This window comes from Falco peregrinus, chromosome 9, assembly GCF_023634155.1.
Source record: "Falco peregrinus isolate bFalPer1 chromosome 9, bFalPer1.pri, whole genome shotgun sequence".
NCBI lineage: Eukaryota > Metazoa > Chordata > Aves > Falconiformes > Falconidae > Falco > Falco peregrinus.
The window spans coordinates 31,758,735-31,776,538 of record NC_073729.1 but is presented as its reverse complement, the minus strand read 5'-3'; the positions used below and the strand labels follow the sequence as shown (position 1 = coordinate 31,776,538).

Below are 17,804 nucleotides of genomic sequence, written 5' to 3'. Positions count from 1 at the left end.
GAAAGAACCAGACTGTAAGACACTTTCAGCATAAACCAAAAATGAATCTATAGTCACTATCTGGAAATGTCTCAATTTTTAAAAAGCCACCAATATTTAATACCCTGATTTCTACATTAGCTGTCTCTTGTTTTTCTGATATTCCCATCACCATGATAATAGAGTCCTTCCATCTGCTAATGAATAGCAGTTAACATCCAGACCGGGTATTAGGCACAATTTGCTAATAGGATAGTTAGCAAGATGGGGGGGGGGGCGGGGGGGGAGGGCAACTAACTGAAAAGCTGTTAAATCTCCTATAATAGAACTCTTCATGAAGAGACAGTATTCTGCTTGGGGACTAAATGATCTATTGAAGTTCTTCCCAGCCTCATGTTTCTGTGATTCTGACTTGGAATAGCAATCCACTCTGAACGTACATTGTTCACTTAATGCAGAGGAAAGTTCAAGTCAGTTGCCTTATGACAGCTGACAAACTCTCAGAAGGACTTTAACCTTCCAACAGTGTCTCACCTTTGTTATGTGGTACATTTTCTGGTAGCAGAAGAGGCTGAACATACTGTTACTGTCAAGAGAACAGATACAACTAGCAGATTTTTGAGGCAGTTACAACCTCATAAATTGTGATTTAAAGATGAACCATGAAATCACACTCATATCACATCCATACTTAAACTGGTGATCCCTGAGGACAGCCCAAGTTTTCAGATACTAACAAACCTTAGAAATTGTTTCTTGATAGAGGTCCTTCCTGGCTTTGTTACAATTTCTGATTTCCTATTCTCTAACTCCTATTTTTCCATACAAGTGGAGTCCTCAGCTCTGTTGGAGCCAGTCCACAAAAACCTCTGGACAGTAGAGGTGATCAAAAAGCCCCTGTCCATTTTCCCTGTGAAATAATAATAAACTGATGCTTTCCACTGGTGTTTGGATTTGGAGCCTTTGATAGTGGTTTCTAGGACAAAAATTGCAGCTCTTTACAACTTGACATTAAGTATCCATTAATGACATTTTAAGGAATTAGGATCCCACTGCTTGGAAAATAAGAATTTAGAATTACAATCTAGACAGTGTAACACGTCCCTGTATTCCCAGTTAGGTGTGGTCATCTTAATTTGATTAATTCATTGTAGAAAGACATAGAAGAGATGACTGTGTCCCAGCGATGATTGCCAGATGAAGGTGTCTATGCAGTAAATGACCTCTACAGATTATTTCCAAAGATTATACTGGTTTTCAAAGAGTTCAGAATTTGATCTGGGGTGTAAGGTACCCTACCACATAGGCCAAAGGGTAAAGGGTGAAGATGCAATTGAGCATAAAGTTATTAAAGGAAACTCAGTTTCTGGGACTTGACATTTGATTATTAGTGATTCTTCTTTAACACATGACTTTGGGTCTTTCCCATCTGTACTTTCCCAGCGCCTCTTTACAGGACTCATTCTGTGGAAGTTAAGAGTGATAATGCAAATGTTTAGATGTTTAGATTAGAAGCATTATAACAACGAGTATTTTATTAACGTGACTTCCCTTTCAGTAATCATAACTTAATCTGTACAACTAATCGCAGCAGCATCTCTCATTGCAGTTCTGACATGCCAAAATTTGTACCCAAGATGCAATGGACTAATTGCCACTTGAGCATTTCGTATTACAGCAAGGAAATAGGTCGGGATTTGTCCCCAGAAAGCGTAGGGACAAGACAAGGGGCCAACGTTTCTGGAGAGCCCGTGCGGGGCCCGAGGCGGCCGTGCGGGCGCCCCGGTGCCGGGGGAGGCCGGTGCCGCAGGGCCGTGACCCGCTCGGAAGCTGGCCAGAGGGCCGAAGCTGCGGCGGGCGGCGTTCATTTCGTTTGATGTTATTTAGTTACGGGCGGCAGCGACCGGCCGCCCCCGCCCCGCCGCCCGTCACTCCCGGCTCGGCGAGGGGTCGGAGGTCATCGCGGGGAGGCGGGGTGGCAGCCCTGGTCACGTGACGGTGCCAATATGGCGGCGCCGTGGCGGTGGCGCGGTGGCGGCCGCTGAGGGAGGCGCGTCTCTTCCGGACGATGGGGCCGCGGCGCGGCCGCAGGCTCTGAGCGCCGGCCCCGGCCGCCCCCCATTGCTGCCCCGCGGCGGGGCTGCCCCGCCATGCAGCCCCCGGCCCGCGAGCAGGACGCCCGCACCAAGAGTATGTTTGTGTCGCGGGCGCTGGAGAAGATCCTGGCGGAGAAGGAGGCGAAGCGGCCCCCGCACGGGCAGCTGCGGAGAGCCTGCCAGGTGGCGCTGGGTGAGTCCGCCCCGCACGGCACGGCCCGGCCCGCGGGGCGCCCCCGCCTGCGCCGGGCTGCGAGCCGAGAGCCCTCCCGGCCTGGCGGGTCGGTGGGGGTGTGTGTGTGTGTGTGTGTGTGTGTGTGTGTGTGTGTGTGTCACCCCCGGGAGGGGCCCTCCGTCGCGTCTGGGCCCCGCGGGGTGCGGGGGGTCCCGCGTCCCCGGCTGCGAGCTTGCGGGCAGGGCCCCGGCTGAGCTCGGGACCAGGTGGGGCAGTTCTCGCTGTGATACCAGATGTGCAAATACAAGGGGAAAAAACCTAGCTCTCTGTCTTGCAAAGTTCTGGTCTCGACGTGAAACAAAAGGATATGGGCTTATCACTGTAGAACGAATTTTGAAAAGATTAATTATAAACTTTTAAACGAGGAAACGGGCTGTTTAAGGCCCTTGACTTATGGAGTCTCAAATCTTCCAGGGCTGGTAATCTTCTGACATCTTATCTCCAACTCATGGTTGGACTGGTTAAAAGCTGTTAGCAGCGTAGCCGAATGCAATGTCTGTGGTATCTTGCAGAACTGAAAATACTTTTTGTGAAGTTGGTGGGCTAGTCCTGAAATCTCCTGCAAGTACAAAATGATGATACTGATCTCAGTGTTAAAGTTCTGAAAACATATGGTATGTCATGAAGAAGGAAAAAATAAGCCAGGTAAAGTAGCGTAGGGCTTGCAGTTGGAGTTCTCTATGGCCTTTCTTAATGTGCAAAAGTGACATGTCTCTTACAGTTTTGGTTGCTTTTACACCAATATTTTTTCCTTTAGTTTGGGAATGTTTACTGTATCCAAACCAGAAGAGTATAAAAAGAAACTGAGCAGATGCAAGTCCTGTCCAATGCACTGTGAATGTGGGCTTGAAAAATAGCTGTCATTTTTATCTTCCTTCCCACAATCCTTACCTTGAAGAAATTTGTAGGAACTCATTGTACTGATAGTATATCCAGAGGACGGTAACCAGATAGAAGGGTATTTTTTTATTACTTAAAGTTGACATTGTGAGCAGTAGTGTAACACGTGTGCCCCAGTAATTAGAGACTACTTTTTTCCTACTTACTTCCTCTTCCTGGTTTCTTCCCCAACTCCCCCAGTGTGCACCCAAACCACTTACAGGACTGGGAACCTGCTTTGCTGTTATGTAAATACATTTAGAGGTTGAGAAAGGGACCTTTCTTGAAGTATTTCTAGTGACGATCTTTGTTTGCTAACACATCAAAGACGATTTTGGAAGAGTGGTATTGTGCAAGAGCCATCTATTAGCATTTACATATTGGATTATTACTATTCGATATCTGCATATTTTAAGGTACAGTACATTTGAAGGTAGTTAATGCTTGTGGTGATGGACATGGGGGTTTTTTTGCTAATCTTGCTTGGAAAAAAGTCCCTTCTGCTTTTCTGGATTAAGCAGGGGTCAGCATGAATAGATAACCTGTTGCCCAACTTTCCTGCCCTAGGAGGGCCTTGATTACTGTACTAAAGGATCTCTGTTATATTTGGTGAATGTTCTTGCATAATTTTAAGTTGCCAACACGAATGTGGTTTCTTTTATTTACATTGGGGTTCCCCCCCCGACCTTTTCCCGTTTAGATTAAGCACTTGTTTTTACTCAAATTAAAAAAATCAGTTTTATTTGCTTATACTTTATGTTAACTCTTAACATGGGAAGAACATTACTTACAGTCTGAGGAATTAAGGGCAAACTTCGTGATCTACACAAACTGTTAAGTTTCAGTGTTTCAAAAAATAATAAAGTCCAGTCACCTCTGAGTAAAATTAATTCCATCTGAGAGAAATGTAAAGTTAATTTTGTGAAACTGGTAATTGTGCCAGCTGTTATAGTCTTTTTTTCTTTTTTTTTCCTCCATGTCATACTTCAAATAATTCCTTTCGACCTCTTACTAAATTCCATTTATTCTGCTGCCTTATTTGTACAATAGCCTTTTTAATGGACCCTTGAGGTATTGGAACATTTATAAACCAGTTGACACAGACATGGGTCATGTGTAAATGATAGCTGCTTTGAGTACTAGGGAAGTCTATTGTACCTCATCGTTTCTAGAGGAATTGGTGTATTCTACAACTACCTAATATAAATTAACCTGCAACTATTTCTGCAGTTTCTGCTGTAGTGTTTCTGTTAATTACGTATGCTTTAAATTTTTTGTTTGGTAAGACAGAGGGATATATTTAAACTGTTCCTACCTTTTTTTTCTCCTCTTCCTTTCCCAGTAATATACCTTTATCTGTACTAATACTATGCAGTTTTGGACTGCAAAGGAGCTTCATGACTTTGTAGAAGCGAGAAGTAGCATAGTCTCACATAGGATGTAAATGGAAACGTGGAAGTAAAGGATCAAAACCGGTTCACAGTGGTGGTTTTTTGGTTGTGTGTTGGTTGGGGTTTTTTTTCCTCTGTCCACTCCCTCCTTTGAAATAGAAAGTCTTAATGTTGAGTAAGCAGAGTTTGAATAGATTCCTTCATACAATCTCTTGCTTCATCAGTAGGTGTAACGGTTGTATCCTGTACTCTTAGTGCCAGTAAGCCCCAGGAGAGACTGGGAGAAATGGAAGTTTTTAAACAGAGAAGCTGTTCTGCTCTGCTTTAGAAAACTGTGTTTTTAAGAAAACTTGTTTTCAACAGACAGCTAGCGTACTGTATAAAAATAGTTGCTTAATAAGCATTTACATGGAGCTCTAGGTACACACGGTTCTTAGTAAATCTACTGAAATAATCTGTATACTGAGAAATTTGCAGTGGAACACAGACAGTATCTATCTCAGCAGTTTACATTGGTCTAATGCTAATTGTGTGCCTGGGTGTCTCGCATAAACTATTACTCTTGCCCTATTAGGACTGTTTTTAATGACATATTGTGCAGCTGACCTGGTTATGTGACCTTATTTGATTGCCTGAGCACCTCCACATACATATTCTTAAGCTTTGTAAACACCAGAATTAATTTAGTTAGCTTGGTAACGAGTTTAAAAAAGCAATCTCTTAAACCATGCCTTCACTTAGGAGTCTAGTTGTGTGTTGAAGAAGTCTCTGGGTATAACTGGCAGATACCTAAAATAAGTTTGTGTTTCTTAGTTCAGTAGCCTCTTGGTTAGCATGTTTTGCGAACGCTGGGGCAAAGAGGAGATAAGTCTTGCTTCGTTGTGGCAGCATTTTCAAAAGGATTCCCTAAAGATCGATAGAATCAATAAATGCAGGGTGTTAGGTTTTTTTTTTTTAATTTAAGTTTAAGGCAGCCTGGAGTTAGGCAATGCAGTGGAGTTCACTGGGTTGGGGGGAGGGAAGCTTTTGCTGCTGCTCTGTGTGTTTGGATTGGCACTGCTGTCTGGTGTTCTGACAAGCTATGGGAAGACATTGCTGGTGTCCTTGTGCTAACACAAGCTATGCCATTTCATGCACAAGAGCTAGCTCATTTCCGCTGAGACAAACCTGACTGTATCTTAACGCAGGATGGCATCTAATTGCAGACAGGCAATTATTTCCTCCATTTTAATATATAGTTTTCAATACAAACAAACTTAAACCATCTATCTACTATAGGAAAGGTAGTTACTCTCAGCCTGAGTGCCATCCTGCTTTTATTATGGCCAGAAGCTCTGGAAGAAATTGCTGCGAGGCCTTGCTTGTTATTCCAGTTCTGTTGCTGGGTAGAAATGCTGAAAGACTTGTGATGAGTGGGCAGCTCACATAGTGCCCGTAGTGGAAGATGTTTCTGACTGAAGTAGATGTGATGTATGCAGAACATTCTGGCCTTGAAAGTAACAGGTAGCTCTAGTACCAAAAGCACCAAGCAAGGGGTCAGCGCTGTGCTGACCAGACACTGACCAAAATTCAGACTGTGTTCTGTAGCTGTGGAAGGGAATTGAGCTGTGCCCCTTAATCCTATGACTGGAAGAGGACAGTGGCAGTAGGTTTCTGGATGTGCCTGGTCAGGGCTTGGCAAGCTGTTCATGGCAGCAGTCTTCAATTAGGCAACAATTTCTGTTTCACTTGCTTTTGGTGGTCAGACCACCAAATGAGTGCTTCAAATGTGGAGATTTCCAAACTCTTTTGATGCAATCAGTGGCAGAGGCATGCCTGTAACTTGCTTTTGTCCTTTCATTTATTCTCTTCTGCCAGCATTATCTATGGTTGTGGTGCATATGTTTTTATATGGCTTTAGAAAAAGCCTTTATACAACAAAATTGCGGGGAGCTTGGTCAGGTCTTGGTTAGCTTTTTTTTTTAAATATATGGAGTGTTTCTGAGAGTGCAATTGTTGTTGCTTTAATATGGGATGCTATTCTTGCATATTTTTCCAATGCAAGATCTAATATAACTATCAGTAAAGATGGGCAAGATCATATCTCCTTAAGGCTAAGTATTTGTGAAGTTTCAATTCAAAGATTGTTTTGCTATGCTGCTTTGCTAAAAAACTGTATGGGGGAAAGTGATCTCTTTGAAAGAAAGAGAAATTATTTCAGTAGGATCTAGAGATCTGGAAAATAATAGCATTACTTGGTTACATCCTAAATGTGAAAGTGAGCACTTCTGTAGCTAAGAATAATGTATCCTAACAAGGAAACCTTTTTTTCTTGTATGGTATTAAATTTTACAAAATAACCTTCTTATTTTCTTGGGTGGACTCATTGCTATAATCCTATTGTAGCTTTGAAAATTTTTAACAAGGGATTTTTAAGTGAGGAATTTTTATTTTGGACCTACTCCCCTCAATGGACCCCCCAACAAGCCCTCGCTATCCACCTCCCACAAAACAGTATGACAAAATGAAGATGGTGCATATGACCTTCAGCTTTCCTTCTGCTGGCAGCTGGGTGCAGTGGGAAGAAGGATGCCAAAATTGAACTGGATGAACTGAGACAAGTTTTGAGTAATAGGCTGGCCAGACTAACAGACACGAAATGGGCTTCATTTTTTTTCAGCTCAAATATCACAAAAGTTAGACTTGTTTGCAACTACTGAAATGGCAGCTGCTGAGGAGGAGTGGGAAGTGAGTAAGTGTGCAAACAAGAAAGCCCCTAAAGAAAACTTATATTCACTGAGCTAGATATATCAAATACGGATTTTTTTTTTTCTGTATCTCTGATGATACTCACTTTATTGGTCTGCTTTCCTGAAATTGGTAGCTTTCTATTTCATGTGCTGTAGAAATACCTTGAGTATTCAAAAGGTGTCTAGTCTGACTTGACCGAAACATTATCAAATTAAGGAAGCCTATTATTTCCAAACTAGACAAATTATAATTCTTAGTGCAAGAGGGACTACTTGGCTGACTTGGGCAGTCTTTCTGCTTTGTAAAAATACCCTCAGTTCAGAGAGCGAGTTTTTGAAATTGGTATTAAAAAAAAAAACAACAAACACAACACAAAACAAACAACAACAACCTGTAAACCTTAGTTCTACAGAGTGTCTTGAAATAAAGCATTAACTGTGTGACAGAGATTCTGGCTATAGCTAAAATATGCTTTTCACTGCCAAGACCTGGAGGCAGGACTAAGCGTTCTGGACATGTAAAGCTACCCAGAAAACTCTGTGTTGTAAGCAGCCAGGTCTTGTCGGTGACAGGAAGGCACTGCTGTAATAATAAGACAGATCTAAATGGGGACACAATAAATTGCTGGGTCTCTTAACATATGTTGTTCTCAGTAGCTATGTGGATCTTAATGTGGTATCAAAGATGGGAAAATAAAATCAAGAGGACCGAATTGAAACTTTGCTGAATTGAACTCCTGACTAGCCGTCTTGTTGATAAACCAACTGGATACTGGAGTGAAGAAAACTGCTGCAAGAAGTGGTGCAGTGTGAGGAGTTACATTGTCTGTTTGGCATGGAGAACCTTGGTTATTTCTTATCAACAGTCTCCATTCTGTTGACTCTCCTTACCAGTCGAAGCGTGAAGTATTAGGGGATGATGCTGCTGGATTTGCAGTATCGCAGAGCTGTGAAGTTACTTCTAATTCTGAAATCCCAGCACAGGGGCTATGCGGTTGGCTTGGCTCATTGCCTTGTTCAGTACTGGTAAGAGAAAATCACATCTCCCTGAAAACTACTGGACGTGCTTGTTTGCTTGATGGACTTGATCAGGAAATGGTGGGCTACTAAACAGAGCTATGATGCGCTGCGGGCCTGTGACTCTTCAATTTTTCTGTTGTCTATTTTGTTGACTATAGAGTGGATAATGTTACTTCAGTTCTTGTTGCATCATTTGTTGCTAATGAACGTCAGACTGAGTTTCATTAATGAGAGAATATGGCAGATAGAATAGCAAGTGCCAGTCCTGGATATAGCTTGTCACCCGTAGCATGTAGTCACACAGGTTTCCTCTGCATTTTGCTTCTATTTTCCCTATAAAATAGGGGGGGTGGTGCTACAAAATAGGCATACTCTGCAAGGATTAATTCTTGTGACATTGACTGAGCAGTAGGACTGTGCAAAAACCTGAAATGCGTAGATGTTGCAGTCCTTGTTGGTTAGTGTGTTTTGTGTATTGATGCTTCTGAGACAGAAGAAATTGAGGTTTGCAGACAGCACTGAAATCTGAACTGTGAACACCTAATCCTAAGCAGTGATGCCTCCCACAGTTGTGGGGATAGTGTTGAATGAGTGATCCATTTCTGATAACTCTGCAATTAAACAAGTTCTGTAAGCATGATAATTTGCAGGCACATGATATAGGGTGGCATGGACAGGATTTCACATGGTGTTACAAATGATTCTAGCTGTGCAGCCTTACTGTGTGTGCTGGTTTTGCTATTTTTTTGTTAAGTTTTCACAGTATGCACCTATGCTGTGTCCGCTACAGTGCAGTTCCGGTCTGTATTGTGTGTCATGGTGATAGAGTAGAAATCCTCAACAAGCCGTACTAGGATCTTTGGGATTTATGCTCTGTGCAAGAGAAATGAGGAAGAAACTTTTTTTTCCTTGTATTTAGAGAGCTTTTCATAAAATTAAAAGCGTAATTAAAAAAAAAGAAAAAGAAAACCTGCTGGCAAAATAATAGCTTGCATTTCAGAATTCTTATCTCTTGGAGTTGTTTGTTCAGCTGATGTCATACTGTGAGGCTTAAGAAAAGCAGGCTAACTAGCACTGTAGTTAACAGGAAGGTCAGATCCATTGAACTAATGGTATATGCGGTGACTTAAAGACTTCTGCAGACCTGAGCTCTCTATCATGTAAACTTAATCTTGAATAAAAATTGCATACATACCTGTGTTCCTTAAAGGTATTTTTGGTAAGAATGCTTGGAAAAATTAGCTTTTTATGTAAAAATTGAGAGATAGTGTAACTGTCTATGATCTCTGAAGCTGAAGACTTTACAGGAAAGAAATAGCAAGTACTGAAGTGTAAGACTTTTGGTTTGAAACAGCTTTGCTTTATCACATTTTCCTTATTTGTGTTATTGATAATGATGACTTACATTGGGTGTTAAATTCTTTAAATTTTTTTTTTTCTTCCAGATGAAATAAAAACTGAGCTGGAAAGGCAAAGGTAAATTAGTAATTGCTGCAAACCATGCATGAAAACAGCAAATGGAATCACTTGACAGTGGAAATTAAGAGTGTATATACATTATGGCAATGAGTTTGTGAATACAAAATTACACTTTTCTGCCAAAAACATATGGTCTGTATGTTCCAGTTACATAATGTTTGTGGCTGTGGGTACTCAAGCCATAACTGCCTCTGAATTTCACTATGAAAAAATTGCAAAACTTCTGAAAGGTGCTAAAAGTTTTTCACTTCCTTTTACTGGGCTTAATATAGCCTGATGGGAAATCATAAAGACCAGTGAGTATCTTCTGTTTGATAGTATACAGCCTTAACTGCCCAGATGAAGAATACCAATTTAAATAGTACTTAAATCAAAATTTTAAAACACTTTTCCAGCACTGTGCTATGATTTAAAATGAGCCCCCAAATATATTTCTGTTCGCTTAGTATCCCTCATATGGGCCCTGTTTAATTCAGGGTAACTTTGATAGCTTTATCATTTAAGTTGTGTCAGAGTTTCCCAGTATTTCAGGTAGTGGGACAGTGTTGGAATATAGAGAGGGAAGAGTTAAGTTGAAGATTATATTGCATCTGATCTCGTTCATATAAATAAATGTAAAGTGTTTTTTGTGTGATTTTTTTTCAAAAAAATTAAACTCCTTTAAGAATGTATGTGTGAGAAACTTCCATGACATTTGTATGCTGCTAAGTACCATTCAGCTTTAAATTTAAAAAAGGAGGAAATGTAGTTTGCTGTGATATACGTGTTGAGAAAAATTAATAACTCTTCTTATCTGACCTAGAGAAGGCACTGCTGCTCCACCAAAAGCAAATTTCATTGAAGCAGATAAATATTTCCTTCCATTTGAACTGGCCTGCCAGTCAAAGTCTCCACGCATTGTTAGTACTTCACTGGATTGTTTACAGGTAAGCGTTCAGTTTAAACTTGGACAGAGTGAAATGGAGAAACATGCTGTTACAAAAATCTTGTGTGCTCTTGGTATTCTTACAGTGAAGAAGTAATGATGTGCTGGGTATGTAGAGCTGTGGAGATACCCTCTATGGCTACCTAGATGCAAAAACCATGCAAAATGGGTTATCATCAGACTTGGCTGAAAGTGCAAGTCAGAAACATGTGTGTGTTGTTTTATAGTGAAGCAAGCCTTTATTGAAGCTCATGAATGCTTATGTTATTCAGTAAAGGTGTTTCATCTGTGGAGTTCTAAAAGGAATATTTATTATGTTGTTTCCTGTAGTGCTGATGTGATGGGAGGTCAGACTCTGGAACGTTTCTATCTTGTTCCTATTTAGATTCTTGCAGAAAAAACAAATATAACTTAAACTCAGCTAACTACTTGGGCAGAACCTTTCTGTTGTGAATAGATAAGAGATTGATGTTAAATCTTACCTGGTTATGGTAGGAAGAAAGGGTTGGGGTGGAAAAAGCTTGTGTGTCACTTCCTAATTCTGTTTTGTCTAGATGTGTGAACAGTCAAAGTATTTGGTAGCTTTTTTGGTTTAATTTGGTGTTAACCAGTTTTAACACAAAGATTTAAGTGAAGTATGCATAGAAAGGGGGGTTTAGACAGCAGTGCTTAACTGTATTTTACTTAAGAGTATATGGCTGTCTAACCTGCGTTCTTTCTACCTAGAAACTCATTGCATATGGACATATCACTGGCAATGCACCAGACAGTGGAGCACCTGGAAAAAGACTGATTGACCGAATAGTTGAAACCATTTGCAATTGCTTTCAGGGTCCTCAAACTGATGAAGGAGTACAACTGCAGATAATTAAGGTATTTTATTTGGTTCATTTTGGCATAACTTTAATTTTTTTTCAGTTACAAAATCAAAGACAGAGAAAGCAAATTAATGTGAAGCGCTGCTTAGGGCCTAGTTTGTCCATTTCTTCGACTGTTACATGTGTCGTTGAATTCAGAGAGGCTGTTACCAGGTCAGAACTGGTATATGAAATGATTCCTCTTGGTGAAGCGGCACGTACAATGTTTGTCTTTCTTTCCGGGATGAGCCACGGCCTGGATACTTTCTCTTTCAGACAGCTTGATGTTCATCTTCTAGGCTAGTAATGCCCACGTTCATTAGGCTGATGAATTGCTGTCCGCCTTCAGCTGAAGGCACTGTAACTGTGATGCAGTAACATGGACTGCTGCTCTAGCCTGTCTGCTCTTGTCCCAGAGGTCTGCAGTGTGTGTTCTCAACAAGGCACAGTAGTACCAGTGGTGTGTGTTCTGGTTCAGAAATCTACTTAGGCTAATGCAGCTCAGGTTAGAAGTTGGTGAACCTTCTAGTAATTAGTTTGATGCTAGTGTAGACCAATTGGCCCTTTCACAGAAATGAAGGTATAGAATGTAATACTGTTTCATTTGGAGGTGGAATATCTCCCTTAGTGGAAAACTAGTTGTGATAAAACACTGTACCAGGTCAGGAGAGAGCAGAGATAGGTGGAAGTTCTGTTAAACTTCCTTTGACTTGGAAACATCATTTCAGAGAGCTAGAACATTCTATAAAGAAGTCTTATAAACAGATACATGTTTTGTAACAAACCCACTGATTATTATGGAAGATCTGCATGAAGTGTATTGTTGCCTGCTTGCTTAGATCTCATTTTTACTGTTATGGATTTTCAGGCTCTCCTCACTGCAGTAACATCTCCGTATATAGAAATTCATGAAGGAACAATTCTTCAGACTGTTAGAACCTGCTACAACATCTATCTGGCCAGTAAAAATCTTATTAATCAGACAACTGCCAAAGCTACCCTTACACAGATGTTAAATGTCATTTTTACACGGATGGAAAATCAAGCTGTATGTAACTATTACTTTTGCTCATCTCAAATGTTTAGGTTTGACAAATGAACAGAACACTTTTTTATTATTATTTGTAATGGGTCTGTCATAGTTGGGTATCTATTGATTTATAATTTAAAAAGAAATCCTGTCAATCCTGTAGTGAAGCATGCTGACTGATTAAAAATAAAATATGAAGCTCATTGCTGATAACAAGGTTTCACGCTGTGGTTTCTATCAAATGGCTTCATATAAACAAATGACCGGTGCTTTTAAAATAGACTTGAAACACATCTTTTTAATTTAATTGGCCAAGTGATCATATTTTCATTGTTTCCCTCTGTTAACACAAGAATTCATAAAGGAACATCAGTCATCTTAGACATCTGGTTTCCCTTGTCATGTTTTATGCCTTAGATTAACTTTTTCATATTGGTTTTTCAAGATACAAGAATCCAGAGACGCAGAAAAAACGAATCAGCAAAAATCCCAGTCTCCTGCAATTCAAGGGATGTCCAAGTCTCCGAAGACTGGTCAGTTAAAGCACAGCTATCAGGAGGGCAAACCCACTGTTCCTCCAAGCGTGGAATTAACCAACGGTGAGCCTGAGAGAACAGAAAATGGAGATGTGAAGTTGGAGCAGGATCTGACTCTTCCAGCATCAGGTGAACAGGATTAGGTTGTGTTGATTGCTTTCAGTTACAATGTTTCTGTTGGAAAATGCTCTTTTTAGGCTATTTTGGGGAGGAGTTGACTGGCATTACTAGCTCAAATTATGCTTGGCTTTTCTCACTTGTAGTATACAGGCCATCCTCTGCTCATGTCTACAACATGAAAACTATGACCAAGGCTCATGTTTTTTCTAGAATTCTACTAAAACTATATATGGTTTATCTATATGGAATTATACTGGAATTTGACTTGATTAGGTTGATAAAGGTGAAGGAAAGGAAGAGAATAATTATGGTGTGTGGGAAGTGATAGAATAACTTTGAGGTAATTGAAGTCCTGTGGTAAAAATAATATGTATTGTGAAGACCTTATCATAAGCACATACTGTATCCAAATTAGGAATGTAGGATATTCCAAAACTAAGTTTTTAACAGTTGATAAATAGAAATAACAAACTCACTGCATTAAAAATAGCAGTGTTTTGATTTTAAACAACAGGAATTGCATCAATGAGTATTTTTGTGTGGCTTCTTGGATATGGCTTTAGAGGAGAACTACAAAAGAAAGTCTATAATTTTTAACCCTTCTACCTCTGTCACGCTTCTCCTTTTAATCCTCTTCCTAAATGAAAGTACTAAATTCAAAATTACCTGTGTTTCATTAGAGGAAACAACTGATGGAGGAAAGGAAGTGGTTAAAGGAATCTTGGAAGATGTGGTCAAGTCAGCTGTGAAAGGTAGCAAAATCTTCTAAAGTAAAATAGTTGCATATGTATTGCCAAACTTTTATTCCTGCGATTATAAAAGCATGGAAGTTTGGGGGTTGGGTGGCTTTTTTCTGTTTGTTTGTTATTAAGTATCTTGTTAAGAACACCTACTAAGGCAGTAAGGCCAGGTTTTTGTTGTCTCATAGTATTCTTTTGCTGGTAACTGAGAAACCTTCTAGTTTACCAGTGCTGCTTCTGTCCCACTTGGTTGTAGAGCTTCGTGAAGTCATGGGATAAAAAAAGCTCAGTGGGTGATTTTAATAATTTTTCCTCTTTTTCCCCTTTAGTGGCTGAAGAAAAGCAGGTAACAGAAACAGAGACTGCAGATACTGTTCTCTCTGGCTCTAGCAGTGAAAATGTACAAACAAACGGGATTCCAGATGATGGGCAATCTGTTTCCTCCACTGATAATCTGGTAAATAACTTCACTGGATGCTAATATGTAGTTAGGAAAGGAGAAGTGGTTTTATTATGCCAACTAATAGAGTGGAATTTTGGGAAGGGAAAAGGGACAGAAGCTTTAATGTATGTGACCTGTTCAGCTTTGAAAAGGAAGCACCAACTGCAATTTAAGTAGGTATTGAAAACAGCTGTTCTAAAATTTAGTTGTATGTTAATACAGGGTGGGGGCATATGGGAAGAGTTGATCAACATGTGTCGAAAAAAATCCAGATCACTTGTAGTCCTGTTTAGGCTTGGTTTAAAATTTGCCATATGTACCTTTTCTTTTTTTTTTTTTTTAAATCTGTAGCTAATTCTCAGAGGAGCTGTGGAATCTTTCTAATTGCTCTGTTCCTTTGTCTCACTGAAGATGTCATGTTGTGTTTCTTGCTCTCAAGGAAACAGATCTATCTGGACATCCAGCTGCTGCCAGATTTTCCCATGTTCTACAAAAGGATGCCTTCCTTGTCTTCAGGTCATTGTGCAAGCTCTCCATGAAACCGCTTGGTGATGGGCCACCAGATCCCAAGTAATGAGACTATTACACTGTTCTCTTCAGGTAGCTTTCAGGGACAGTTAAATAGCTGCTGTATAGTAAAACAGGTATCAAAATTCACCTGTCAGGCCCTTTTTTTTAGTTACCTTGATGAATCTAGTATTGAAACTTGCTTCAAATAATAAAAAAAAAATCAATACTTGAGGCTTTTTTTTGTGTAATGGGCTTGTTAATCTATCAGTTGAAGTGGCCTTGACTAGGCCACATAGTATTTGTGAAGGTTTTGGTGGAGGAGTAGGGGAATGCTTCCTAGGATAATAGGTGCAACAGTGCTGTTAGTCTTCAGATGTTAATACTGCTGGAAAATCTCCAAATTTAGATGGTAGATGTTGTCCAATATCACTTGCAGGCTGACTTCCACTCCTCCTGCCCCTCCACATTTAAATGAATTAAAATAGCAGTCATTTCTATTTGACGTGGAAGAAATGCTCTAGTACTCATGTTGAATACAAGTATGTATTCAGAAAGACAATAAAAATATATTTCATGTTGATTTTTTTTTTTCTAGATCCCATGAATTGCGTTCTAAGATAGTGTCTCTTCAGCTTCTTCTCTCGGTACTGCAGAATGCTGGTCCAGTTTTCAGGACACATGAGATGTTCATCAATGCAATCAAGCAATATCTTTGTGTAGCATTATCTAAAAATGGAGTCTCTTCTGTTCCTGATGTATTTGAGCTCTCTCTTGCCATCTTTCTCACACTGCTTTCGAATTTTAAGACCCATTTAAAAATGCAGATTGAGGTGAGATATATTTTTGTCTGACTTGTATGATGTTCTGCTTCCCAAGTAAAAATACTGCAATGATAAAAAGACAGCTGGAACTTAGAGGTTAATGTCTTGGTTTTGTTTGCTTACTAAAATAGTATATTACTACTGCATTCAAATTCTAATGTGCAGGAGATGATACTTCTCAAGAGAAATTACCGAGTATAAATTAATTTGTACATTTGACATGGTTCTAATAAGTTTCAGATCAAGTCCTTTGTTTCATTTATTTTGCAGGTGTTCTTCAAAGAGATCTTCTTGAATATTCTAGAGACTTCTTCAAGCTCCTTTGAACACAAATGGATGGTGATTCAGACTTTAACTAGAATTTGTGCAGGTATTTTGATTGTTATGAAAAGCAGTCACTTCCTCTGACAACAGATGAAAATCATTTTGAAGATAAATGCCATTTACAATTTTTAAGTGAGAAAAATTTAATTTGACCCCGTAGTCCTTAGGTTAAATGTCTGGATTCATCCCCCCGCCTGCTCTAGCTGGCTGATTCCTTCTTAAAATGCTATTACACTGAATCCTAATACTTGTGCTTTCTTTTATTTTCAAGATGCCCAGTGTGTAGTGGATATTTATGTTAACTATGACTGTGATTTAAACGCTGCTAATATCTTTGAACGCCTTGTAAATGATTTGTCAAAAATCGCACAGGGACGAAGTGGGCATGAGTTGGGAATGACGCCTTTACAGGTAAGAAATAAAGCTTTCAAGTTAAGGGGAACAATCTATTTTTTTCATAGATGGTGCTGTGTCTGCATTGTTATTAATACTTCCAGTGGTTTGTGTTTTCTGTAACCCACTGATGTTACTTTGTATTAGTTAGGTAATCTGCAATTGGATGCTGAGGCAGTATGATTAATTTACATGGTGATTTTGCTGCATATTTGCATTGTGAGACTAGGCTTGTCCTGGGCCCTTTGGTTGGGCTGCAATGGGAGAGAGAATCGATGAGCCTTCCACTGCCTTATTGAAATGACTTTCCTTCTGGGGCTTATGAACCAGCAGTACCTTTATTATGTTTGCTTTGCACAAACTTTTTGTGCAGTATCTCCACCACAAGTATTTTATTTTTAAAATTATGTTTTCCCATTCCCAGTCCTTAGAGGGAGGATGGAGTATAGAGTGCTTTTCAGCAAGAACAGATATGTCTGGTGTTGCCTTGTCCTACAGCACCGTTTTTCTAGCCCAGCCTAATGACTTTCAGCGCTGAAGTGAACTTGGTGTCAGTGTTGGTCTCAGAACTGAGTGCACCTCACGCCTCTGGTTAGCATTGTATCAATGCTTGCTTGATATCCACCCCACCTCCCATGGTCATTTGATCAGAAAATGGAAGTAAAACCCATGACACTTTTGTTGTAGACGTTGAATAGAACTGTTTACTGTACAGCTAAGGTAGTGGAGATGTTTGTCTTGCTTGGGGAAAGATCTGACACTGCAGAGACCCTAGTGGATGGTCGTAATCATTCACACAACAAAGGGGCTGTGTTTTGGATTTGATGTATATTGCCCCTTGGTTGTACTTATCTGTTGTTGAGAGAACATCTGTTTAAAGCAGCTGGAAGGTGTTCTCATGTCAGTCTGGTTATGGTTGCTCTTGGCCCGGATGTATCCAACCTAAGTAGTCAAGGGGCAGGAACTTTATATAACCATTAATTTCCCCCAGCTGACAAACTCTCTAAGATTTGAATGGTGTGATGTAATGCTTTCTAAACACTTGTGGATAGACATGTATTGGTTTGGGGATTTTTTTATTATGGTGATTTTATTGTTTGGTTTTTGTGTTTTAGGAACTAAGCCTGAGGAAAAAAGGACTTGAATGTTTGGTTTCTATTTTAAAATGTATGGTAGAATGGAGCAAAGACCTTTATGTGAACCCCAATCATCAGGCTAGCTTGGGTAAGATTGTTTACCTATGGAGAGACTAACTTGTTTGTCTTTGTGTGTATTCAGTGTTTAGAAAGGTATTCAGA

General features: G+C 39.9%; 1 protein-coding gene across 1 annotated transcript in view; it reads left to right on the top strand.

Annotated features, from left to right (window-relative positions):
- The first annotated feature begins 1,970 nt into the window (after nt 1-1,970).
- ARFGEF2 (ADP ribosylation factor guanine nucleotide exchange factor 2) overlaps nt 1,971-17,804 on the top strand; it is a 39,587-nt gene continuing 23,753 nt past the window's right edge. Inside the window, exons 1-13 of the mRNA XM_055813272.1 lie at nt 1,971-2,268; nt 9,775-9,805; nt 10,611-10,734; nt 11,460-11,606; nt 12,459-12,638; nt 13,066-13,285; nt 13,957-14,028; nt 14,346-14,473; nt 14,898-15,028; nt 15,564-15,798; nt 16,060-16,159; nt 16,385-16,524; nt 17,622-17,730. Coding sequence (XP_055669247.1) covers nt 2,130-2,268; nt 9,775-9,805; nt 10,611-10,734; nt 11,460-11,606; nt 12,459-12,638; nt 13,066-13,285; nt 13,957-14,028; nt 14,346-14,473; nt 14,898-15,028; nt 15,564-15,798; nt 16,060-16,159; nt 16,385-16,524; nt 17,622-17,730 — 1,756 coding nt within the window. The 5' untranslated portion in view covers nt 1,971-2,129. The remainder of the gene's footprint in view (nt 2,269-9,774; nt 9,806-10,610; nt 10,735-11,459; nt 11,607-12,458; nt 12,639-13,065; nt 13,286-13,956; nt 14,029-14,345; nt 14,474-14,897; nt 15,029-15,563; nt 15,799-16,059; nt 16,160-16,384; nt 16,525-17,621; nt 17,731-17,804) is intronic.